General features: G+C 46.9%; 1 protein-coding gene across 1 annotated transcript in view; it reads right to left on the minus strand.

The window, feature by feature from the left end:
• HHLA1 (HHLA1 neighbor of OC90) overlaps nt 1-25926 on the minus strand; it is a 45492-nt gene that overhangs the window by 17873 nt on the left and 1693 nt on the right. The window contains exons 4-12 of the mRNA XM_077163315.1: nt 24285-24341; nt 22489-22569; nt 19165-19248; nt 18982-19065; nt 9980-10063; nt 9031-9087; nt 8838-8924; nt 7123-7360; nt 4571-4738 (exon numbers count right to left, since the gene is read on the minus strand). Of these exons, the coding sequence (XP_077019430.1) occupies nt 4571-4738; nt 7123-7360; nt 8838-8924; nt 9031-9087; nt 9980-10063; nt 18982-19065; nt 19165-19248; nt 22489-22569; nt 24285-24341 (940 nt within the window). The remainder of the gene's footprint in view (nt 1-4570; nt 4739-7122; nt 7361-8837; nt 8925-9030; nt 9088-9979; nt 10064-18981; nt 19066-19164; nt 19249-22488; nt 22570-24284; nt 24342-25926) is intronic.

Here is a 25926-nt window from a genome sequence, read left to right on the forward strand (position 1 = left end):
CAACAAAGAGGGCTATTAACCTCAGCTAGTAAAAAATCAAACACAAAGAGGCTCTGACCCAATAACCCTGGGTAATAAGCAAGCAGATGAAGAAGCAAAAGCGGCAGCATTAAGGGACCTTATAAACTTGGTCCTAGTAACCAAAAAAAAAAAAAAAACCCAGCAACCCCCTGAAACACTATCTGAAGTTGCACCCCTAGGAGAATCGGAAGCCCTAGCTTACATACAGCAGGTCCACCAGCTCACTCACCTGGGGACAGGGAAACTACAGCAGCTCCTGCAAGACCGGAGGGAATTGTACCCTCTGACAGCCTCAAAAAGGAAAAAGCTGGCAGATCGCGTAGCTAGAAAATGTCAGGCGTGTCAAATTGTGAACGCCTACCCCACCAAAGCTCCTAACGGAAAAAGACTAAGGGGAACTCAACCTAGGCAGTTCTGGGAAGTCGACTTTACTGAAATTAAACCTGCAAAATATGGACTTAAATACTTACTAGTTTTTGTAGACACCTTTTCAGGATGGGTTGAAGCCTACCCAACTAAGAGAGAAACGGCCCAGGTCGTAGTCAAGAAGATTATGGAAGAAATTTTTCCCCGGTTCGGTCTACCAAAGGTAATAGGGTCAGATAACGGACCCGCATTTGTAGCCCAGGTAAGTCAGGGTGTGGCCAGGATATTTGGGGATTGATTGGAAATTGCATTGCGCATACAGACCCCAAAGTTCAGGACAGGTAAAAAAATGAACAGGACAATTAAAGAGACCCTAACCAAATTAGCTTTAGAGACTGGCTTGAAAGATTGGACCATGCTCCTGCCTTATGCCCTGTTCAGAGCCAGAAATACCCCCTCTGCTCTCTTGTGTAATCTAACCCCTTATAAAATCTTATATGGAGCGCCAACTCCAGTCAAAGACATGTCTTCCATTCTAGAGATTAATAGTTCCCTCCATACCCCCTTGCTTGACAGGCTGCGAGCCTTGGAAAAAGCCCAGCGGTTCCTGTGGCGGCAGCTCTCCACCTCCTACCAGCCAGGAGATAACAGAACTCCGCATCAATATCAGGTGGGAGACTTCGTCTACGTCCGCCGCCACCAGGTACAGACTCTTGAACCTCGCTGGAAAGAACCGTATCAGGTACTCTTGACCACCCCCACCGCAGTCAAGGTCGATGGCATCGCATCCTGGATCCATGCGTCTCATCTCAAACCTGCGCCTTTGCCCTCTGAGTCCCAGTGGAAACTGGAAAGAACTGACAATCCTCTCAAGCTGCGGGTTCGTAGGGTTACTACTTCTTCCCCTCCTTCCCCTAGGGGAACCCAATTCCAACCCGCATAAGCCTTGGAAATGGACAATATCCAGATGGGAAAATGGAAAGACTATAAAAACTTGGGAGGGAGCAGGGGGGCCTTCGTTCCTGGTACCCCCTTGTAATCTTACCACTCTGGGGGTAACTGTCGCTGCCGGTATAAGCAAAGGGACTGCTGCCATTGTACATAGCAATCAACAAACCAGTCAATTACAGGCCGCAATAGATCAAGACTTAAAAGAAATAGAAAGATCTGTCTCAGCCCTTCAGAACTCTCTAACCTCCCTTTCAGAAGTAGTTCTGCAGAATAAGCGGGGACTTGACTTACTTTTCCTCAAAGAGGGGGGACTATGTGCAGCTTTAAAAGAACAGTGCTGTTTCTATGCGGATCACTCTGGTGTTGTTAAAGAGTCCATGACAAAACTCAGAGAGCGCCTTCGTGAAAGACAAAAAGAACGAGAGGCGCAACAGGGGTGGTTTGAATCTTGGTTTACTAAGTCCCCCTGGTTGACAACGCTATTATCTGCTCTCGCTGGGCCCTTAACTGTGTTACTTTTAATAATAACTATAGGACCATGTATTCTAAATAAAATTATACAGTTTTTACAGGGGCAGATTGGAAATGTCAAACTAATGCTCATCAGACAACAGTACTCAGTGTTAAATAATCCAGAAAATCTCTAAGATTAGAGATATATACGAAAAGGAGTGGGGAATGTAAAAGGGAATTTTATAAAGCTTAACAGTAGCTAATTTTTCCTGCTTAATTTAGCTATTTACATATATCTTAGCTTCTGAAATATCCAGCAAAAGCATTTGTGTCATTTTGTATTCATGGCTATGCATTTGGTGTGAGTTAAGAATTATAAAGAAAAGAATTATGGGCCCCATCAGGTTGAAAATAAACAATCCGAGACTTTCCCAGGGCGGTTATCTGTTTCTCGCCCTTCCCCCCCCCCCCCCCCCCCCCCCCCCCCCCCCCCCCGACTCCTTGCGCCTAAATCACTTGTTGTAAAACTGTGGCTATCTGCAATAGCCACTCCCATGACTCATGCTCAAGAAATGCTCGCTGTGAAACTGTTAAAAGTGCTTGTTGTAAAACTGTTCTTATCTGCTTTTTTGTAAAACAGCACCTGTGACCCATGCTCAACCCCCACCCCCCTCATCTTACCCTTTAAAAAGCTTTTGCAGACTTAAGTTCGGGGCTCTCTGTTCCTGCGTGTTCAGCGAGCCCCACACATGTGTGGAAAATAAACCCCTTGCGTGTTGCATGAGAGAACGTCTCTTGGAGTCCTCCTTTGCGTGGCAAAATTCTCAAATTCTTACAACGGGTGGGGAGAGGGAAGATGCAGCCGGCACCCCCGCCGGCGCGCGCAGCGGGAGGAGGGGGTGAGGCCGAGGTGTGTTGTGAGTGCAGGGGGTGGGCGCCCAATCCAGGGTGGGCCGGCCGGGAGGTGACAGCCCCCGGAGCAGGCCAGCCTGGCCGCATAGAGAGACGAATGGAGCTTGCCAAGCGGAGTCAGCACAGCCAAAGACCCAGAGAGAGCGAGAGAGCCAGAGAGAGAGCCAGAGAGAGAGCAGCCAGGTAAGAAGGGCCCGGAGGCTGGAGCCCAGAGTTCGAGGACTGCGAGGTGCCATGAGCTGCTGTTTCACAGTTGTTGTAAGACTGTTCTGTGCTTGTAATGCGCCTCTGCTAGCACTACAGGGTGGGGGGTGAGCTAAACGCGGCCTCCAGTCCCTAAGGACACACAGACTGTTGCATTAGTACCGGGCAGACGAGCGGCGCCGTACAAACACAAACAGCGGCTACGGGTGGGCCGTCATTGCATGGGCAAGCTCGGCCTTACTCCGAATGGGGTGGCACCCTCTTTTAATAACATTCAAGTCAGACGAGAAGCCCCCAAGCACAAAAGGCCTCGGTTAATAGTCATTAATCATATACTAGAAACTAAGCAGCCCAAATACAGAGATTACTTGTCTAATGGCCACTGTTTACATTGGAACTGCTAACACAGAGGACTGGAGCTGGAAGCAGATGCTCAGGCCGTCCTATCTGCCTGTGCCCTTCCCGAGAGCATCCCCTGCACTGGTGCGGGGCTCCGACGTGGGTGGCCTGGACAGGCTGGGACAAGCTGCTGTTTATCAGAATGTCCCCAATGTGGTAAGCCTGGAGACATCCCCGAGCTGAGTCATCACAGCAACTCTGACAAGTTGAATATTATCTCCCTTCTTTCCAGAGGCGAGCCGGGGACTTCGACGGGTCAAGAGCGGTGCCTCAGGCCACAGAGACATGGTGGGGTCAGCGCCTCCACCCAGGGTCCAAAATGAGCCCAGAACTCATAATCCAAGGCTGCCAGGCCACCGCCACCCGGGCGGCCGAGCCGAGGCGCGCTGGTTGGGTTGCTTTCCTGCAACTGCGTTCGCACAACCATCCGAGGCAAGCCCGTGATTACAACTCTCAGAACCAACTTTGCAGACCTGCATGGGCGCAACTGAGATTTAAATGTAGAGTCAGCACTGTACAGTCACCTCGGTTCAACCTCACCTGCTCCTCTCCTGTGTTCCTCAGGAAATTCAGGGGGTGGGAAGCTTCTGTCCGACGCCCACTGCATTTCCCAGGAATGGGAGACTCAGGTTTGTCAGCTCAGGTGATTGTTAAAGGAAACAAACCATTTGCGTCTGATTATGGGAGTAGAACATTTGGAAAATTCATGAAACTGTGAGAAGGAAATAAAAGTCAGCCTTGACCCTACATCCAAGGTACTGTCCTCGTTACTGCCGTGTGATTTCCTTCCAGTTTCCTCTGCTTTGCCCTCTGGTCTCCGTGTCTATTTATTGCACACACATGCACAGATACATACACATGCAAAACTGGAATCACACTCAACTGCTGTGTTTTAGAGCGCAAGTCTCCCTCACGTTACACTATTATATTATAACGATATAAAAAGCGGCTGAACTGTCCTGAGTGCACAAAGTCGTTTTCTGGTGGCCACTTGATAACGGGGCAGTAAACAGAAAGGGGGGAGACATTGGGAAGTGGAGTTTCCATAAAGGAGAGAAAAGACCCGAGTGGAGAGGGAGGGCGGCGGAAGAACGAGGTGGACACAGAAAAGGAGTGAGAGGTTTGCGTTAGGAACACGCGTTGCATCCGTGTTCTCTTGCTTGTCTGCACGTGTGCTGTGCATCCAACTGAGAAAAGGTTTTCAAAAGAGAACGCGCTAGGTTAATTTTGTGGGCAGGGAAGGGGGGGAGCGAGCGGCTCCCACCTGTGGGCGGGTGGCGGTCCCGGCACGAGGCCCCGGAGGTCCCCTGGGCTGTGCAGGGGTCGGTGCTGGGGCCGGAGATTCCCAGGGAGGCCAGCCCGGCTCTCTCTCTGGTCTGGGCCCAGGACCTGCCGGCTGGCACCCAAGGCACACTGGCCACCCTCCTGGTAGCTGCACATTCAGAGCGACGGTCACGACACCGACAGCCCGACCATGCCCCCCCAGGGGAAAACTGGGCTTCAAAAGGTTTCCGAGGCAGGAGCACGGCGTGCCAGTGCTGTGGACGCCCCCCGGACGGGAACAGCGGACCAAGCTAAACTTTGTTTTCCCAACCACCACTTAAACAAAAATGCTACAGTCTGGATCCCTCGGACACCCAGACAGCTAGCAGTCCCTCAAGGCTGAAAACCGCGCGGCTGATCACACAGCGTGGTGCAAAGACCCTGGGGTCGGGCACGAGGAAATAGCACAGCTCTGCACTGGCCTCTTCCACGCTGGGGACTTGGGGGCCATCTTAACTGCTTCTCACTGTTTCACTAAAAGGACAATAACCATAGTTGTAAGAACAACAAAAATAATTCCTGTCCTCTAATGTCACAGGATTGGCATTTCCTCGTTGCTGCTCCTTTTAAAAGTTGTTAGATGTTCTCACCTGTTGGTTCCCAGGGTAGAAATTAAAATCCCTTTTTTATAAGTTTTGCAAAGCTCACCCCAGTGGAAAATTTTGAATCTGGAAGTTAAACTGGGAACTTTCACCATCTATCAAATATTTAGATTTGTCATTCAGAACATAGTTCATCTCTTCATTTATTAAAATGTTCTTGTGTTACCTTCTTAGATTTAGTAATTTTTCTTAGTAAATCTGGCACTTCTCCTCTTAGGGCTATGGCTAGGTATTTTATGATTTTTCCTGTCAGTAGTAATCATATCTTATATCTATATATATTATAGTGAAAGTTTTTGAATTTTGTATGTTTGTAATGCTGCCAGCTATTGTACCAACATTTTGGAGTAAATGGAAGACTTTCCAGTTAATGTCGTGGATTTGTTTTCCTCTCCAACACCCACTGCATCCTTGCTTCTTTGCCTGCCCGACTCCAACCAATTCTCGCCTCCGCTAGGAAGCCATGTCTTCCTTCATACTCTCTCCTCTCCAGGCTTCCCCAGACAACAGCCCTTTTGTAGGCTGGGTCATAACTCTCAACGTACTTGCTGCTTCTCCCACCCTGGTCTGTGAGCTCAGGAGGGAAAGGGATGTGCTTAATTCCTTTCTGTGTCTTCAACTTCTGGCTGACTGTCTGCATTAAATAATGCTCGAGGATGAACGAGTAGAGGAACGAAGGTATGCATTCAGATGACACTGGTCCATTGTGGAACTTACTGAGACAGTACTGTCCAGTTTGAAAGTTTTACCTTCATTTTATATTATTTCCAAACTGGCCAAGCGTGTGCGGTGAAAAAGGAAGAGCGTCTTGGCAGGCCTGGGGTGGCATCTCTCTCCCTGGAACGAAGGCATTAGACTATTTTGGCACCAATATGCAGCCAGCTACCGAGTAGCCTTACCAGGCATTAAATGTTGACTTCATTTCACCATTTTGGATGAATTTTAGGAAAGGTACTAAGTGTTTTGCAGAAATAAAAATACCTCGTGCCACAATTTCCTCCTGTTAGGTGAGAAGTGAACATGGGGGAAGCTGGGGAAAGGTGCGTGGAACTCGCTGTACTATTTTTGCAACTCTTTGGGAGTCTCAAACTATTTCAGAACTAAAAAGATATAAAAATCCACTTGAGAAGTTCATCCTGCCTATGACATTTGTCTCCTTTCCATGTCCTTAGTGAACTCATGCTGACTCCTGCAGATTTCTTAGTGAAGATAAGAGAGGAGGGAAAGAGAGAAGACAGGGGCAGGAAAGGGGGTTCCATGTTTCCTTATTTAATCCCAGAGAAACCAGGAGACAGAAACGCCCAGGGGAGGAAGCCTGGGAGCTCCTTACCCCCCCGCCGGGGAGGGTGGGCAAGGGGCCGGCATGGGGGGCTGCGGGGTGGGGAGGAGGTGGGGCCATCGACTTGAGCGGGGCGCTCCCCCCGGGGAAGGTCAGCTCACCACCAGAGGCCATTCCCAGAGCAGAGGCTGCCCGGCCCTGCGCCCGGCGAGGCTGCACATTTGGGGGGACGGCGAGGGCAGCAGCTTTGGCTCGCTCGGCACTTTGGATTCAAAGAACTGTTGAGCCACCGAAAGGTGCTCCGAAAGCAAGTATATAAAACCCCACCCTGAAGGGTAACAGACATCACCCCCAAAAGTATTCCCCTTCAAATTACCCTTCAAAGGTAAGGAATTGATCTAAGCAGGAAGCAAGGCTGCCACCCTAAGAGACCGGAGAGTTGACGTATTTTCTGAACTGACCCTAAATCCTAAGAGACCTCCTCACCCTCTCACAGCCCCTCCGACATGCCACAGCTCCAGGAGAGGGAGGAGCCTTGCCCGGGGTGCCCCCGGCACCACCAGGAACCGAGGTGGAATCTCAGGGCATGAGGGGCCACCAGACTGACATCACTTAAGGCAGCGGGAAGATGCCCCCAAGAGCCCTCGGTGCCCCGTGAGGAAAAGGAGCGGAAGGTCCAAGTGTTTCGTCTCATCTCCCTCCCCAGGGAAGGCTTCCATGGTGGAGGGAGGACATTGGGATGACAGGGCTGGCCACAGCGTCCCCTTCCCTGGGTGGGTGAGGGCCGCCTGCAGGTGGCGGGCAGAGCCCAGGCTGGATTTCAGCCCCCACTTGCCCCCTTGGCAGGTGGCTGTGAATGGGGCACACAGTGGCCAGCCGTGGCCCCCACACCTTCATTTCCTCTCCCCACCTGCATTGCCTTCACTTACTTATTCCTGGGCCGACTCGTGCTCTTCCTGTACCCCCGGCTGGGCTCTTGCTCCCAGATCAATTAGAGACAGGGCTCAGTGCCCCAGCCAGACTGTCACTCAGCCGGGGGTGCTGTCAGGGAAGCAACCTAGAGACTGGGGTGGGAAGGTTGCAGTAGGAGATTCTGAAGAAATGAAAATGGCGCCATCTCAGCTCTGTCCTCAGGATTAGGCAGGGGGAAGGAAGCCACCCAAAGTCCCCTTCACCCCACACATATTGAGGTTTGCTGCACACTAAAACCAAGGGAGCCCTAAATAAATACAAATCAAGGCCTCCACTTAAATGGAGTTGACCATTTACCGTATCCTTCATTGCACACCAAGAAACTCTAATGAAGAGCCTACTGTGTGCAGGTACGTGTGAAACAATGATTCCCAAACCACGAGACGATCAATTCCTGTTGTTTAGTCCAACTGGTCTGTGGGATGTGCTATAGCAGTCGGGCAAACCAAGATGAGGGTTGAAACGTGGCCAGGTAGGGGCGAGGAGCTCCACCCCAGAGGGCAGCAGGAGCAGAGTCAGCACCTGGGGGAAGGGGCTGGAGTTCAATGTCACTTGAGCAGATGATTCACAGAAGCCCAGAGCAAAGAAAAGTTTGGGCTGGAGGGCAGAGAACTGACGCCCCGAGGATCTGCCACCCTCTGCTGCTTACCGAGGCGCCCGGAGCAGTTAAGAGACAATGGGACTACCATTCCTGCAGCAAGGAGCACCCACTTTAAGGAAACTAGAGGGCGGGGTGAGAAGGACGAGTTCAAAAGTAGGGAGTGAGGACTTGCTCCGAGGTAATCACGGAAGTGGATAGTCATAGAGGACCAGGCAGGTTCTGGAAACTTTATTCAGCTAGGCATGGCAATGAGGTATTGGACAGAGAGAGGGTGAAAGACCACACAGGTGACAGAGAAAAAGCAACAGGACAGACAAGCGCTGGGGTAGTGAATGGTTGGGTAGGGGCTGGAATTATGGAATGCAAATGTCTAGAGCAGGTTCCCCAATCCAAATGTCTACAGGCATCAGCTAGTCAAAATGAGAAAAGGATTTTAAAACCGCATGACAACAGAGGGTGGTAAAGAGTGTGGTAAACTGGAAAGGGATGCCACTGCTGAGAGGGGAAGCAGCAACTCGAGAAGCCCCAGCTGCTTTTGCCATGGGATGGGACTAAGCCCTGGGACTCCAGATCTTCTTTTGCAAGAGAATCCACAAATTCAAATTATAGTTTAAATGGCGAAATCCTCTGATTTTTCTAAGCACACTACGCCTAAATAATATATCTGAGGGCAGCAGTCTTTGATCTTCCAGACAGGGTCCTGGGGCAGAGACTGTGTGATCAGAGTTTGGGAGAAGATGCCTGATGTACTCACCCAGAACACTGGACATGCTGCTGGTAAATGTGTAATCGATGACAGGGGATTTCTCTGCCGTCTCCCAGAAGTCAGAAAGATTTCTTCCTGCAAAAATCATACCGACAAAAGATGAAAGCTTGGGCTCACCGGCTGGAGTGTGGTGTTGGATTCTCAACCCAGAGCGCTGGTCAAAGGATGACTGGTGCCTCACCTGCCTTCCCTGTCATCACACAGATGAAGATGCAGTCGGATCCATTGGTCTGCCTCACTGCAAGACAAACCAGCACACAACAGGGCTTAGCAAAACAAATATCGCCACTGTCAATAATGTACCACTGTCGTGAGTGTCAGCACAGTCACCAAGAGCACGGACTTCAGAACTGAGTGTCTGGGTTGGACTTTCAGCTCTGCAGAAGGATCCTGGGCAAGTGCTCTCACCGCACCACTGCGGCTTCTTCTGGAGAGCAGAGATAAACATAGCAGATATCCCATCGGGTTGTGGTGAGGACCCAGTTCTGGGGTACATGGAAAACACCTAGAAGAGCCCCTGGCACGTAATGACATCTACCATTATTTCTCTCTCTTCCTTTCCCCCTTCTTTTGAAACAGTAGTTACTCCATAGTATAACTCTCTTTCTTTCTGCTGAGACCAAAGTTGAACTATACTTTCAACATAGGTCCCTCAGTGGAATGTGATTTTCTGGGGGGCTGCATGAAGCCACCGGACAAATGAGGCCTGTCTTTGTCAATTATACCTCAAAAATGAGCTTAGGCTTCATATAGACTTAAATCTAAATTCTGGCTTCAATACAAGGCTCCAACCTTGAGCAAATTATTCAACCTCTTCAAATCTCAGTTTTCTTATCTTTAAAATGGGAGTTTATCTACTCAACAGAAGTTGTCTTCTTGAGTCTGGCTAGATTCCCCCACCTTGAACCTTGAATTCTCGCTCCATTTTTCTAACCCCAGCAATAGCTCTGATCAGAAAATGGAGGCTCAGATATCGGTGTTTGAAACTAGACAGCACTGATTATCTAAATAAAGCTTACAGAAGGCTGGTCTATGGCAGGGAATAGGGCGAGGACACAAGTAGGCTTATTTATCTTCCAAAAATAACCACCAAATCTCAAATTTGCCAAGAATTTTCAAGGTGAACAAACCTGAGAGGATGGAGGTTGACTTAAATATTTCTGTGAGGTAGCTGGTAGAATTTCCAATGATTTCCACTAGTAAGGCTGTGAAATCTGCAGGAGAGATTGAGGAGGTTTATGTTTTTGACTCAGAGCCTAGAGGGGAAAAGCAAATTATATTTGGATGTTTCAGAATAGATTTTACAGGCATGATTTAGTTCAATGTACTGAAGGATATTAACAATCATACAAAATACTACTAATTCTAAAAAGAAAGTCTAAATTTCAAGCAGGCAGAAAACTTAGGGTCCACTATTGTAACCCCTTCTCTCCTCTCGTTGCCTTCTCCCCCCCAGCTCCTCTGCCAATACCAGAAAGGTGTGAAAGGCAGCAAAGCTGAACAATGGCCCTTCTGTTTCCCCCATTATCTCATCTAAATGTGTTAGGATACCAAGTCCAACTGATAGGAAGGGGCCCCACAGATATTAGGCAAATTTGTGTAATTTGGGGTTTTCAAAATCAATACCAAATTTACTGGTGGGTTATAAATTATGGGCTATCAAAAGAGACAGGCTCCTATATAAACTGGCACTGGGAAGCTCTCTGTCTTCCCACTTGTTAAATGGGCTGATGGGAGGAGACTGCCACTGTTGTACAATGTCTCAGCTTGCAAAATCATTGCACACTTTCTCTTTCAGCCAAAGGGCTATTGCTTGGCATGGTGGACAATGAAAGCTCCTAATGTATTTCTAGTCAAACAGCTATTCCCTCCTCCTCTGCTCATTTATGATTCTCCAGGATCCAAGAAGTCCTTGGCTTATAAAACAGATGGTAGGGGTTCTCAGAGGCCCAGATTGTGACTCCTAAAGGAAGCATCTCAGATCTGCTGGATGATCTGCCAGGCATGCCTTCTAGAAATGCATATTTGACTCACAGGATTGTAAGTTTGGGCAGGAGCAAATAGTCTTGGCCTTAAAAAATGGAAAACACAGAACTCAGAAATGCAGGTAAATGTACTGTGATAACAAATGGAACATGCAGCGTGCTGAAACAGAAGGTATGTACTTTGTGTGCAAGCCAGAATGAAGATGTGATTGATCTCCTGGAGGGAGAGGTGGTGGTACACCTTTGCGGGTGTAGACACGAGCGTAAGCAGAAGGTCCACTAACTTGGGCACACTCCTCTACCCAAGTCGTGTTAGATTAGTTTGTTCTTGGTCATATTGGAGAAACCGAGGGTAGTTAGGATCTCATTAATAATTCTAGTTATGCTATTCCTACTTCTCAAAATTCTCCTTTGTTTATTAATTCATTTATCTAATAAGCATTCATTGAGTGCTTGCAATGTGACCCACACTGGCTAGTCACTGAAGGTGGAAAGAAGTGTAAGACATCCTCTCTGCCCACACGAAGCTGAGGTTAGGGAGAGAGGCAGACTCATAAACAGACAAATGAATTGCAATGTTCTAATTCATTATTAATATTGCATAAAAGCTGTAAGCGTGGTTCTGGACTCAGGACACCAAGGACGGAATGCAGGTTCTGCTCCAGGTTCAGAGAGATGATGGCACCTCCCAGATGTCCCACAGTTAGTACATGGCAGAACTTGAATTTGAGCTGAAGTCTGTTGTGCTGGTTTGAAACTGTTGTGTACTCCAGAAAAGCCATGTTCTTCAATATTGCTAGGTGGGATCTTTTTGATTACATTGTCCCCATGGAGATGTGACCCACCCAGTTGTGGGTGGGACCTTTTGATTAGGTAGTTTCCATGGAGACATGTCTCCACCCATTCAAGGTAGGGTTGCTTACTAGATTACTTTGAGAAGGAACCATTTTGGAAGAAGCTTCAGAGCCCACAGAGCCAACAGAGTCCACACGAGACCCAGATGTTTGGAGAGGCAGAAAGAAAATCCCCCCAGTGAAGCTGTTCGAAACCAGAAGCTAAAGGGCCAGCAGATGCTGGCCTTGTGTCTTTCCAGCTGATAGAGGGGTTCTGGACCCATCGGTCTTTCTTGAATTAAGATATCTTCCTCTGGATGCCTTAGCTTGGACAATTTTTATGGCCTCTGAACTGTAAATATGCAACTTAATAAATTCCCTTTATAAGAGCCATTCTTATATATTGCATTCCAGCAGCTTAAGCAAACCGAAACACCTGTCTTGGCCCAAAGCCCCTCTCTTCCCAGTGTTCTCGTGGCTGCTCACCTAAACTCTTGTTCTCTCCTAGAACTTCCCTTCAGAATGTGTTCATTAGGCTCGGAAGAAAATCAGTCATCATTGCCTCAAAATTATGCTTTGTTTTGAAGGAAATATGTATTATGTAGTCTCCTATCTAGTAAGGCTCGTACATGAATGATTTCTTAGCACCTTCACATATAAATAGAAGGTAGGAAAAAAAAGACATTTTTTTGCCTATCTACTTGACAATGACTTAAGACTCAGCTAATACTTTGTTGGCAAGGGTACGGAAAAACATGCTTTTAAACTTTGTTGGTAAGAATGCAAGCTTACAGAAGATTTCTAGAAGAAATTTCAGCAATTTGAATCACCACAAAATTGTTTTCTCTGTCAGCCAACAACTCCATTTGTGGGACTTTATCCCACAGAGATAATTGGGCAAGTTCCACAAGTGATTGTACACAGGTGCTCATCACTGCATTGTCTGTAATTGCAGAAATTTCAGGAATGAGCTAAGTTTCCATCAAGAGGAGACAAATTAAATAAATGATGGTACATTATTTCAATGAATGCCATGAATTCAGATGAAGGATGAGGCATGTTTAGATCCATTGCAGTGGGATGTTTTTTAGGACACACGGATTTGCTTTAAAAACGGATCAGAAGACAGCCTGAAAAGCATGGTAGGTGTGATGGTTTCCTGCTGTTACCCGTCATCTCCTCTCCCCCAGTAAGAGAACATCAGATGTTGGTTTCGCAGCTCATGGCTCAACCTTTCCAACCGTGACTACATTTCCCAGCCTGCTTGGTGGCAGACATGGTCATGTGACTCAGTTCTGGCCGATGGAAGGGGAAAGGGAATGTGTCAGTGACTACCAGACTGCAACTTCAAAGGGAATGGACCCGCCTTCCAATTCCTTTACTCGCTTCTTTCTGCTGGGGTGTGGGCATAGTGACAAGTGAGTTGTGGCAGTGAGAACAAGGACAACACTATGTAGAGAGAAATGGGCTAGAAGGAACCTGGGTTGTCCAAATTAAGGCATCGAGGGAAAGATAGCCTAACTCCAAAGAAAGGGCCAATGAAGTTTAGGGTTTCTCTCTCAGCTGGGAGAGTACATGACAATGTCTGCTAGCTTACTCTCCTCGTTTCATAAAGCTTCCCTGGGGATGCTTTCCTTTTACTCCAAGGGTCTCTGGCTTTACAGGCTCTGACGGTTCTGGTGGCTCTAAAGCTTTTTCCAAAATGGTTCCCTCTTAAAGGACTCCAGTACTCAACCCCACCTGGAATGGGTGGAGACACATCTCCATGGAAACTACCAATCAAAAGTTACCACCCACAATTGGGTGGATCACATCTCCATGGAAACAATAAAAAAGATACCACCTAGTAATACTGAATGAGATTAAAGGGCATGGCTTTTCTAGGGTACACACAGATTCAAACTGGCACATTTCACCTTTTGAACCTTCAAAAGACATGTTCTTTCCAAATGTGAAATACATTCATTCCATCACAATATCAGAAAGACTTACACCATTTCAGTAGCAATACAAATACAATACAATATCAGAAACAGCACAAAATCTCATCAAAGTCAGCTACAGGCATGGTCTGTCCTAAGGCAAAATTCTCCTCTGGCTCCAGACCTGTAAAACTCAGAGCAAATTATCTGCTGCCAATATACAAAGGAGGGACAGTCCTAGAATACATATTCCCATTTCCATAGGGAGAAATTGGAAGGAACACAGGGGTCACAGGACCCAAACAGTTCTGGAAACCTGCAGGGCAAAGTCCATTAGATTTCAAAGACTGAGAGTCATTTATCTTTGGGGCTTTAGAAAGCAGTGTTCCACGCTTTCCAAGGGCTTCTGAAGTGGCCCACCTCTCCTCAAATGCAAACTTGATGGACATTGGGTGACCACCTTTTTCTCTGTTCCACCATCTCCAAGTATCAAGGTCATATCAAGGTTGTACCCATGCTCTCTGCCATCTCCAGGGTACTCAGTGTCAACCCCTCCAGAACAATGTGGTGGCAGCCAGTCTCTCCCTAATACCCGAGGAAGGTGCTCCACCCTCTCCAAGGTCTAGGGCACAACTCTTCCAGAGCAGTGAGATGGAGGGCCCATCCTATGCCTTCTGGGCAAACACCCTCTCCAGGTACTTGGGTGGGTTACTCTTCAGCCCTGAGCTTTCTTGACGTCAGACCTTAGCTTCCATGGCTCTGCCTCTGAAGTTATTTTCCTTCAGTTTGTCCCTTTTCTCTCCCTTTTGGTCCAGACTGGCAGTGGTTCCATTTATACAGCTCCCACAACACTCTTGTTGGTTTCTATGCCATACGCTGGGATCATACCCATCAGACAGAAGGAATTTCCACAAGTCCTTCCTGGATAACTCCATCTCCAATTCTGGCTTTTTCTGAAATGGCTTGACGGGTTCCATGTTTGGTTAAATCCTCACATGGGGAACTGTTTTCTGGGGTCTCCCTTTCTGGAAGCCCAGAATATTCCAAACTAATAATTTCTTGTTTCTTTGTGCCCAAGAGTTCAGTTCTTATCTCTTTCCTGTCACATTTTACTATAACCTACAAGGAGAAACCAGGCTGCACTTTTCACATTTAATTTGGAAATCTCTTCTGCTAAATATCCAAGTTCATGCCTTTTAAAATCTGCTTTCCATCTAAAACCAGCAGTCAGTTTTGTCAGATTCTTTGCCACTTTAAAACAAGGATCACCTTCCACCCAGTTCTCAATGCCACATTCATTGTTCTGTCTAAAGCCTCATCAGAGGTATCTTTAGAGTTCATATTTCCACCAACAGTCTCTTCAAAGCATTCGGCCTTCTCTATCAAGCTTCTCACAACTCCATATGAGTTTCCTTTATCCATTTAAAAAGCTGTTCCAACATATTTGGTATTTACAAACCGCAGCAGCACCCCACTCCTGGTGCCAAATCTGTGTTAGTTTGCAAGCTGCCAGAATGTGATACACCAGAAATGGAATGGATTTTAAAAGAGGAATTTAATATGTTACAAGTTTACAGTTCTAAGGCCATGAAAATGTCCAAATTAAGGCATGGAGGGAAAGATACCTTAACTTCAAAGAAAGGACCGATGAAGTTCAGGGTTTCTCTCTCAGCTGGGAAGTTACATGGCAACATCTGTTAGCTTTCTCTCCTCATTTCATAAGGTTTCTTTGGAGCTGCTTTCCTCCTGCTCAGAGGTTTGCTGGCTGTGTGGGCTCTGTTGGTTCTGGTGGCTCTAAAGCTTTTTCCAAAATGGTTTCCTCTTAAAGGGTTCCAGAAGCAACCCCACCTCAGGTGGGTAGAGACACATCTCCATGGAAACCATCTAATCAGAAGTTACCACCCACAATTAGGGGAGTCATATCTCCATGGAAACAATAAAAAAGAAACCACGTAGCAACATTGAATGAGGATTAAAGACAAGGCTTTTCTGGGGTATACACACATTCAAACTGGCAGAAGGGGGTTAGATCTTTTGGTGATAGATGGCTTAGCTAACTTTGGCTGATCTTCATCAAAATGCTAATAGTCATTACCTGTGGATGATGGAATAGCAAGTGTTTGGGGTTTCTTGGTTACACCTGTCCATGTTGTATAGCATTTGGCATCACTGTACATTGTTTTTAAAATTAATAGAAGTAAGTGTTCCAGTTTGTAGCTGCCTGAATGCAACACACCAGAGACAGATTGGCTTTCAATAAAAGGGAATTTATTTCATCAGTTCTTCAGAGGAAAGGCAGTTAACTTTCCACTGAGGTTCTTTCTTACGTAGGAGGGCACAGGGTGATCTCTGCTGGCTTTCTCTCCAGGCCTCTGGGTTCCAACAACTTTCCCTGGGGTGATTCCTTTCTGCATCTCCAAAGGCCTGGGCTGAGTTGCAAATGCTGAGATGAGGAATGCTGAGCTGCTTGGGCTGTGCTACGTTGCACTCTCTCATTTAAGAACCAGCCAATTAAATCAAACATCATTCATTGCAGCAGGCACGCCTCCTAGCCAACTGCAGATGTAATTAGCAACTGCAGATGAGGTTCATGTACCATTGGCTCATGCCCACAGCAACAGAACTAGGTGACTTCACCTGGCCAAGTTGACAACTGACTCTACCACAGCAAGCTATTTTCATTTTTTAAAAAAGAAAAACATGCAAACACATCCTCAAAGAAGAGCCATAAGTCAGAGTTGAGAATAGTCAAAAGAAGGTGATCCAGGCCTGCTGAGTAGTCACAAAGAAGATTTCTCCATGGGTTTTGAGTAACGGCAAAATACTGGCCCAAAGCTCATGGCAGTGATTTTTCATGGAGTGGGGGATTGGCAGGCACTTTGTCAAACCTTGGGAAAATCACTGGGCTTTACAGGAGCTCACCAGAAGCTCAACAAGCTCCATTATCAGATGATGATCCATGGATCTGCTCTTTCCAAAAAGCCATCTCAAGTGTGTGGCGTTATGGTTTGGCTCACCAAACAGAATTATAAACCCTCTCCTAGTAGATGTGATGGGTTTCACGTTTTAGGTATTATGTTTATCTCCCACACAATCAGGACAACTCTCACCCCACAACAGGGACTAATGGGACAGGGAGGAAGATATGCTTGTGAAGCAGTCGGTTTTCCTCCAAAATGTCTTTTGTCAGAGAGACTCCGAGGGAGCGTGAGATAAGGGAGGGGATAGGAAGCCTGCGATGCAAGCTCTAGCTTACAGGGCTCATTCAGTATTAGCAGTCATTCTCCTTAAACTTTGCACAATATTTGCTCCAGAAATTCAACTTGGGGAACCTATTTTCAGAAAATATTCTGGAACAGGGAAAAGCTTTATACTCATGGATCGCATCAGCCAGCCTACCATGTATTTGTGGCTTATTTTGTTTATTTTCTGTCCCCTCCCCCAGAGCACAGGTTCCATGAGAGCAGAGTGGGAGGTGGGGGTGGGGGGCGTCTGCTTTGCTTAGTGTGGTACCCCACCATCGCCACTACCATCACCTAGAAGAATGCTTGGCTCATAGGATGTGTTCAAGAAGTAATTGTTGAATGAATGAATTAGTGGTAACAGAGCAATTTTTACTTCTATTTTTCAGGAGTCTCTAAATATAAGGAACATGTAAATGAATTTTATTTTTCGTTATAGAAGTAACACATGCAAACTGTCTTTGAGATTTTCCAGGAACCCCTAAAAAATTGCAAAGGATTTATTCTTTCACTTTGTAAAATAAAAACACTAGAAATAAAGCTCATTTAATATGTTATGAATTATATAAAAATGTCAAATTAAAAAGGATTTTCTAACTTCTGATTGTTGAGTTTATATTCATGAAATATTGTTCACATAACTATTTAAAAATTATATAAAATTCCTACAAGCTTAACCATGTTTTCATTGTCCACGCTGTGCCCTGGTTCTGACCTGCATGATATTAGACAATAGAATTGTTAGTCATAGTTTTAGTTATTTTAAAGATGCTATGTATCACACAAACAGCCACATTTCATTGTTTTACTCTGATGCCTCCCTGAAAGCGCTTGCAGTCAGCTACAGGTTAAGCTTCATCATCAACATAAGATGTTAAAAAAAAAAAAAAGCAAGGCAAGTCCATACTTATGTTCTATCTGTTAATTAATGCAATCCTGATAAAAATGTAAAGTTGAAACAGGACAAAACTTCTGCTATGGTCTATGGTTAATAACCTCAATATAAGTTAATTGTCAAATATTTTTATTTCTAGAAACTGCTTCATTTAAAAAAACTAATGAAAGAAAAAATAATACATGAATACACTGTCATTGAAAAAATTCAGGTAATACAAGCCCTCCTTGTATTAGTGAGAGCGCTGCAGAGAAATAGAGCCAAGAAGACATTTAGATAAACGTGATTTGGTTCACACAACCTGGGGGGCTGGCATGGCAAGTCTGAACTCCGCAGGGCAGACCACAAGCTGGAAACTCCAATGCTGCGACGTGGAATCCTTAGTCTAAATCCCCTGGAGAACCTGGTTGGGTGGAATTCCAGCAAAAGCTAATGCTGAGGTTGAGGCAGAAATTCTTCTGGTCTCGGAATACTCAGTTCTGGCTTTTAAGACCTCTGAATGGACTGGACACAGAGACTCCACATTGCTGAAGGCAACTCCTTTGTCCATTGCAGGGGCAATCAAGTGGTTATAGAGCCAAATCCCTTCTCAAACTGCCTTCACATTGACCAGCAGGTTAGGGCTTGACCAAACAACTGGACACCATAACCAAGCCAAGCTGACACATGGAATTAGCCGTCACATCCCTCGGTCAGTGAAACACACTCCAATTCTCATTTCAGAGGTAATCACCCTTCATATTGGTGTCTAGATGTTGATGCCTTTTTTTCATCAATGATACTGTATTCTGTGTATTATTTTATACATTTCCTTTTTCAAATAAAAATGTCATGTAGATTTTTCCATGTAAACCACTACCCATTTACCTTTGGCCTAGAACTCAAGGATTGGGGGTCCAGAGGGCCAAATCTGGGCATACTTGTACATTTATGTATCACCTATGGCTGCTTTCCAAAGTTTGATTGCACAGTAGTCTATTTAGCCACTTCCCTATAGATGGATATTTAGGTTGCGCTCAGATTTTCCTATTTAAGCAATGCTGCAGGGGCGCATTGCACTTGACTCTGCGCACATACAACCATTTCTCTTGCACCAAGAAGAGAACTACCTGGAAAACTAGTGTGCACAGATTTAAGCAGAAGAGCTATCACTGTGTTTTCCATCTTACTCTCAGGAGAAAGAAAAGTACTGATTTTATCTAAAAGACAAAAGCCAAATCTGGAAACCATGGACCTTCCTGCCAGGGCTGCTCACCTGACAAGTCATTGGTCCGATTGTTCAAACAGTAGCAGTGCCTCGTGGGGAAGCTGGCAGGGTCCACCCTCTTGAGGCGGGAGACTGCAAGGAGAAGCAACGGGCACAGCAGGCTTGACCCACGGCCCACCCTGCCAGCCCCTCGCCCGCGTCAGCGCCAGCAGGACGAGCCCCAGAACTCACTGTTGTAAACGGCCACGGAAAACTTGTGGAAGGCGAAGGAGCTGTAGGAAGTGATGCTGAACAAGGAGAAGAACTTCTTGCCATCTGCTAAAAGAGATCAAAGTAAACAAACCACCAAACGCATATTCATACAATAAACCATCACATAAGTAAATAGAGCAAAATTTATACAATAAGTAAAAATAAATAGCAAAGAAACAAAAATAAGCAATAGAATGATAATAAAATAAAAGCAACAGAGGCAAAAATAAGTGTCACAGGTTATATTTTCTGTTCTCACCCTAAGCTCTGGCGACTGCCTGAGGTTCCAAGGTATATTGGTTTCCTTTGTTGCTATAGCAAATCACCATACACTGGGGGGCTCAAAACCACAGAAATTTATTCTTTCAGTTTGGGAGGCCAGAAGTCCAGAATTCGGCAGGGCCACACCCCCTCCTGGCACCCTGGGGCATAATCTATTGTTTGCCACTTTCAGATTTTGGAAGCTGGCAGCGTTCCTTGGCGTGTGGTGGCGTCTCTCTCTGCCCCTTTACATCGCCTTCTCTTCTGAGAAGGACACTTACAATGACATTTAGGGCCCAACAAGATAATCCAAGGCAATCTCATCTCAAATCCTTAACTTAATCACACCTGTAAGGCCGTGTCTTAGTTTGCCAGCACTGCTATGACAAGTACCGCACAATGAGTTGGTTTAAAAAACAGAAATGTCTTGTCTGTCAATTTTGGAGGCAAGAAGTCCAATGTCAAGATGCTGGCAGGGCTTGATTTCTCCTGGAGGCTGTGGGGCTTTGGGACGGCCTCCATCCATGGCTCCCTCTCTGTCTCTCTCACTCACTCGATCACTCGCTCTTGCTCTCTCTGGCTGCTCCTACTTCTGGCTTCTATGGACAGACTGTGCTAATTTCCTTTATTTATAGAGACTCCAACCTGTGGACTGTAGTTTGTATTGATTCAATTTAGCCTCATTTATGTAAGATCTTTGCAGATCCTGTTCACAAGTGAGGCAGCACCTTAACAAATAACAACATTTCCAAAAGTCTTATTTACAAATGGAGTTCACCCCCACGGGGACAGGGAACTCCTCTTTTGTGGGAGACGTGACTCAGACCCCAACAGGGAGTATTCCCCTTTTCTCCATATCAGGTAGTAGTCACAGGTCCTGAGAATTACGAACTGAATATGTCTTTCAGTATAACCATGATGGGTGTATCACACAACTGACTTTAATTTTTTAAATCAGAAAGCCTACAAACAATGATGCTCAGCCCAGCCTGAATGAGCACCACGGTCATGTCTAATCAGCGCACATCCTGGGACGTATGTGGGAGGTAGCATGGTGTGGGGAGGTCGTCCACCTGCCCCAGGTGTGCACTCCAGCTGGTGTGCTTGTTGAAATGCACAATCCTGGCCCCAACCCCAGTTCTACTTCGGCGGTTCTGGGGGAGGGAGGCAGGAACAGGTATGCACAGGTGAGCAAGCTCCTCCAGTGGTTTTTCTTCACATGAATGTGGGCTCCCCTGGGACAGCAGCTGGGTGGTGGAACAGGTCAGCTTCGGGGTGCATTGGAGTCACTGTCACCCGCCCCCAGCTGGGCTCCCTGGGCCTCCCCTCCAGGGGATGCGAGGATGCCCTGCACCTGGCTGGGAGAATGTGTGGGAGAATGGGATCTGCACCAAGGTTTGAATATGCCAGTATTTGGTTTCCCAAATTTTCATGAGAATAAAAATCACCCAAGGCATTTGGTAAAAATATACACTTGGGGCCCCAGGTAAGACCAACGGAATCGATCTCCAGGGGTTGGGGGGGGCTGTGTCGTTGGCAGTCATTCCAGGTACTTCTAACCGTGTGGCACGTATGGAAAACCCGGGCCTAGGTCCTCGCTTTGGGCCAAACTGACCTGAAGCCCAGTTCTTTACGGCAGCAGGTATGCTCCACTTCCTGCATCTGCCAGATGGGAGTGAGAATACGCCCCACAGGGTTTCGCCAGAATCCAATTAGTCATTGGAAGAGTTTGAGCCCCTCAGAGGTGTGAGTCACGTCTTCTGAGTCGCTGCGACATCCTGCAGTGCCCAACTCAGGGCCTTGCAGAGAGAAGAACTGGACTTCAGATCAGCACTGGGGGGGCTGGATGCTCATGCGGCCCCATCCCGCCACCTGGTGCTCCCATCCCTGCATGGTGCCCACTGCAGGAGACCCCCGCTACTTTATGGACTACTGCCCAAGGCAGTCCCATGGATGGCAATCACCACATGAGCAACTCGAGGACAGGGCTGGTGGCTCTGCAGCCACAGCTTCAAGCATTGGGACTTGGGGCCTGATAGGCTCTCAGGTAATGTCGGATAAGTAAATGCCTAAGTGTAAGCCACACACAGTTGTGCGGCTCATGCATGTACAACCCTAGGGAATCATTTCAGGGCGACCTTGATGTTGCATCACTCTCTCTTCTTACAGATGGAAGGTGAACAGCTTCTACGACACCACAAAAATGTAATGCCTCCTCCGACTGGCATTCTCTATCTCCCTTACTCTGCATAATTTACCGTGCATAAATTACCTACTTAAGATGCTTGTTGTTTGCTTTCTTTTGTGGCTCCCCATGCTAAAAATGGAAGCACCAGGGCATGGATTTTTATCAGGTTTGTTTACTATCGCATGTCCCACACCTAGAACAGTCCTGGCACATGACAGGTGCTCCACAAACATTTATGGAATCAAGCGGAATGTGAATAATGAAGTCAGTGAGCTTACACTGGAGACATTTCATGCTATGCTGTCATTTTAGAATGCTCTGGTTCTCAAACACAATTTCTCGTTTTTTTTTTTTTACATGGGCAGGCACCGGGAATTGTACCCGGGTCCTCTGGCATGGCAGGCGAGAATTCTGGCCTGCTGAGCCACTGTGGCCCGCCCTAATTTCTTGTTTTTGTTTTAATGGATTCATGAGCTCCCATTGATTAAGTAAATGCTAAATATAAGTAATTTTGCTAGAAGTTAAAAAAGCAAAGAAATAAAGATTGAAACAATGTTGGAAGTATTCAACAGGATCCCTTTTGTTTAAACAGAGATCCCTTTTGTTTTATCAAATGACAACATTTGATTTAAAAAAATGCCTGCCTGTATACCACATCGGAATGCTTGATGCTCTCAAAATGCTCTCGAGCCTCCCACTCCATTTCAAGGTCTTCATCTCATCAGGAGTTGGGGAGGACAACATAATCTCGGAGGACCTGAGACACTGACGTGCCCTGCAGATCCGCAGAAAGGACCGGAAGTGAAATTGGTACAACACAATGGGCCCGGATTGTGCTGGGAAAAGGCTGTTACCTTTTAAAGCTCTGCTCAGCATGCCGTTCACCAGCTCCGTCAGGTTAAGGGCGGACAGATCCACCGACCTGGCAGGTAGCTCTGAAAGAGATGCAAAGGCATCGTCACTAACGGGCTTTTCATGGCAGCAGGTGAAGCTCCTCACTTCCAAAATCCAGGCAGATGTGTGTCCCCAGTCGACAAGCATTTCATAGACATGCCCCAGGGCGGGCACAAGGGGCTCAAAGAAAAGAGGCAGTCTCTGTCCTCAAGGAGTTCACAAGCTAACGAAGGTGGGAGGAGTCCAAACAAGTCACAAGGGACATGTAGTGAGTGCGCTATCTCTGTATTTGTGGGGAATAGGCTGCAAAGGGGAAATACCTCATGGGTGATGGGAAACCCAAGGGAATCACGGCTCTCTACTGCTCTGTATTTAGAAGTGAGAAGATTCTGTAAGAGAAGGGCTCAGACCCCGCTGGATATTAGCCACACCTGGAAAGACTTTTAGAAAATTCTGCAAACCTATGTCTTGGCTCCATCCTCAGATGTATGGATTTAATTGGTCTGGGATGGGGCTCAGACATGAGTATTAAAAGGAAAAAGTGTTCCCAGGTGTTCGCAGTGTGCAGGCAAGTTAGAGATGCTACTGGGTTATAAACCCCCTTTCCTGAAGATTTGGCAACAATACTTAAATGGTAGAAAGAGCAGCCAATGCTCTTCTTTTATCTTTTTAGGAACATTTTGTCTTTTTCAACTTCTACTGAATATTCAGGTCATTGTGTGGGAGAGTGATTTAAAGATTAGAGAGATTTGTTAACCCATTGTGGGACTCTGGACTGAGCCCTGGGGGTGGGGACCGCCTGTGATGGACCCCTTTGCCCTCTGCCTTTCTCCTCTAAGGCCAGACACTGGGAAGGGAAAGGGTCTAGGAGAACAGGGTTAGCCTCCCACCACAGCCCCCCAGGACTGGGGGCCACCCCCACCCCCTAGGCCTGTATTGCAGAGCTCTAGGCTTAGCGAGGGGAAGGGTCCCTGGGGAACGCTGTGACAATGCAGGTCCCAGGGTCCACCCCAGAGATGCTACCCTCACCTGGCTGGCTGTGACCCAGAAATCTGCACTTTAGGGGGTGCCCAAGGTGACATGGAGACAGGGGCTCTAATCCACCCTACTCCTTTCTGGGTTGGAAATCCAACCCAAAGTAACTTGCTAGAGTAGAGCAGCTGAGCAGTGGTAAAGGTGGGCTCAGAACCTTCTTTCTAGAGCTGCAGGTTGGGCCCTTCCGAAACCCAGGCTACTTCCTTACCTGGCAAATTTCATGCTATCGAAGAGCAGGTCAAAGAAAGGGAAATGTTTATAGTGAGGCTGACAGCGGATCAGAGCCTTTGCACCTTCATGTTTTCTTTATTCATTCAATGACCATTCACTGAGGACCAAGGGCTACGCTAGGTGTGGGGATACAGAGGTGAAGCACAAGGAGCAGGTCCCAACCTTCCTGTCTGAGGGAACAGGTGGGACAGTCAGTGTAATTACGTGTCACACGGGGACCAGCAGAGAGCTGTGAGCACCTGCTCCAAGTGCACCTAACCTGCAAGAGCCGTTCCAGCTAAGACCTGGAAGGTGAGTTATCTGGACTAGATGCCATGCAATCACACGACATTGATTACTATTGTCATTGCAGTGATTACTTTTCTTGTTGCATTCAGATGGAGAAAGTGCTCCATTTCCATTCTATAGATGGAAAAGCCAAGGCTCTGAGAGGTGGAAAAATGAGCGCAGAGTTAATGAGGAAGTCAGGATTTAGGGCTGCTATACTTACCTGTTGCCACGAGGAAAGCGCTCTCTTTTTCCTTCTTAACTTCTTTATTCTCAGACGCTGAAATGAAAGTTTTCATGAGAGGAACAGTGTCCTGGAAGCTCAGCCTCCCAGAATTTACAACAGCCTTAAAAATCATCCTGTCCGCCGTCCCCTCTGAAGTGTGAGGAAAAGGGGGCTCAGGAGAGGTTTAGTGGCCATGAGCAAATGAGAATGCAGATTTCTCAGCTCTTCCTCAGAACACCCCTCCCTGCTTCCCACGTCTCCCGTGGAAACTTACGTCAAAGCAACTTTCTGGCTTTTTAAGTGTGATGGGCAAGAGCCAGTTTGGCCTTTCACCAATTGTCAGGTTCTTCTGTTAAGAAGCAGAACTAAATATAGAGGTGGGGGTGGGCTGGGATGTGGCTCCCCACAGCCCAACAACCGGGGATATGTTGCCACGGAAGGAAGTTTGGGACAAGCGTATGTTAGCAACGGGCCAAAGCGGTCACATGGGGCCAAGCGGTCACACGCTGCACTTCTCTCTCCCCTGGCGCTTTGTGGGACTGGGCGACACTGGAGCCACTGCAGGGGTGTTTGCCGCAGCCCCGACTCACCTGGCTTGTCACCTGGCCAGGCAGCAGAGCCTTTCCCGGGATCACCTAGCCGTCTGGGCTTGCAGGCCTGCTGTGGTCTTTCTAACCAAGCATCTATCTGGAACACTGCGCATTTTGCCAATGACAACTTATCTCTAACATTGCCTTTGCTAACTACAAATGCTCGGGAGGGTTTTGATGACAATATTTGAAGTGCAAACTGAATACCCCTGAAACGTGTAGTTCTGAGCAGGATGCCGTACAGAAACAATTTTCAAATGTGTTGCCCGACACAGGCCGTAACACCATTGTCCTATTTGTTGATAAAAGCATTGTCGTAGGTAGTGTCTTTAAAATAGAAGGTACTTGACACTTGCTCATGCTTAGGATTTCTTACCCTTTATCCTTTGTGATGAGCTGTGGACAGGGATTGATGTTCCCATTTAAAGAGGAGAAAAGTGAAGCCTTGTTAAGGATTGAATCGGGGCCCCACAAAAGCTATCTTCAAGTCCCAGTCCCTGGTCCTGAGTGTGTGAACCCATCTGGAAATAGGACTTTTGAAGCTTCTATCATGAAAAGGGGTGAGGCTGCTGAGGGGGCACTTTAATCCAATATGGCTGAAGTGCTTATAGGCCAGAACTTCTGATGCAGTCAGTTGAGAGAAGCCAGAGAAGGAGAGAGCTCTCTCCAAGGGGCCAAAGCCACGATGCATCTGCAGGCCAGAGAAGGCCAAGAATTTCTGGCAGAGGCCCACTGCGACACCACGGACTCTGGGAGAGAGCGTGAGGTCTGGATGTTGGGCTTCCAGGCTCCAAAACTGTGTAAGAATGCATGCCTGTTGTTTACGCTAACCATCGCATGGCATTTGTCACAGCAGCCCTGGCAAGCTAAGACAAGGCTCAAATAAGGGGAGTATTTATTTAATATAATCATATTTATACACAAGAAACTGGTACAGTTTGTGGCCTGGGGAAAGGAAGTATTTGTCTGGTAGGGGGACATTTGAACTCTATACACTTTTGTAACATTTGTTCTTTGAATCATGTAAGTGTGCTGCCTATTTAAAATTA

This window comes from Tamandua tetradactyla, chromosome 6 (genome assembly GCF_023851605.1).
Source record: "Tamandua tetradactyla isolate mTamTet1 chromosome 6, mTamTet1.pri, whole genome shotgun sequence".
Lineage (NCBI taxonomy): Eukaryota > Metazoa > Chordata > Mammalia > Pilosa > Myrmecophagidae > Tamandua > Tamandua tetradactyla.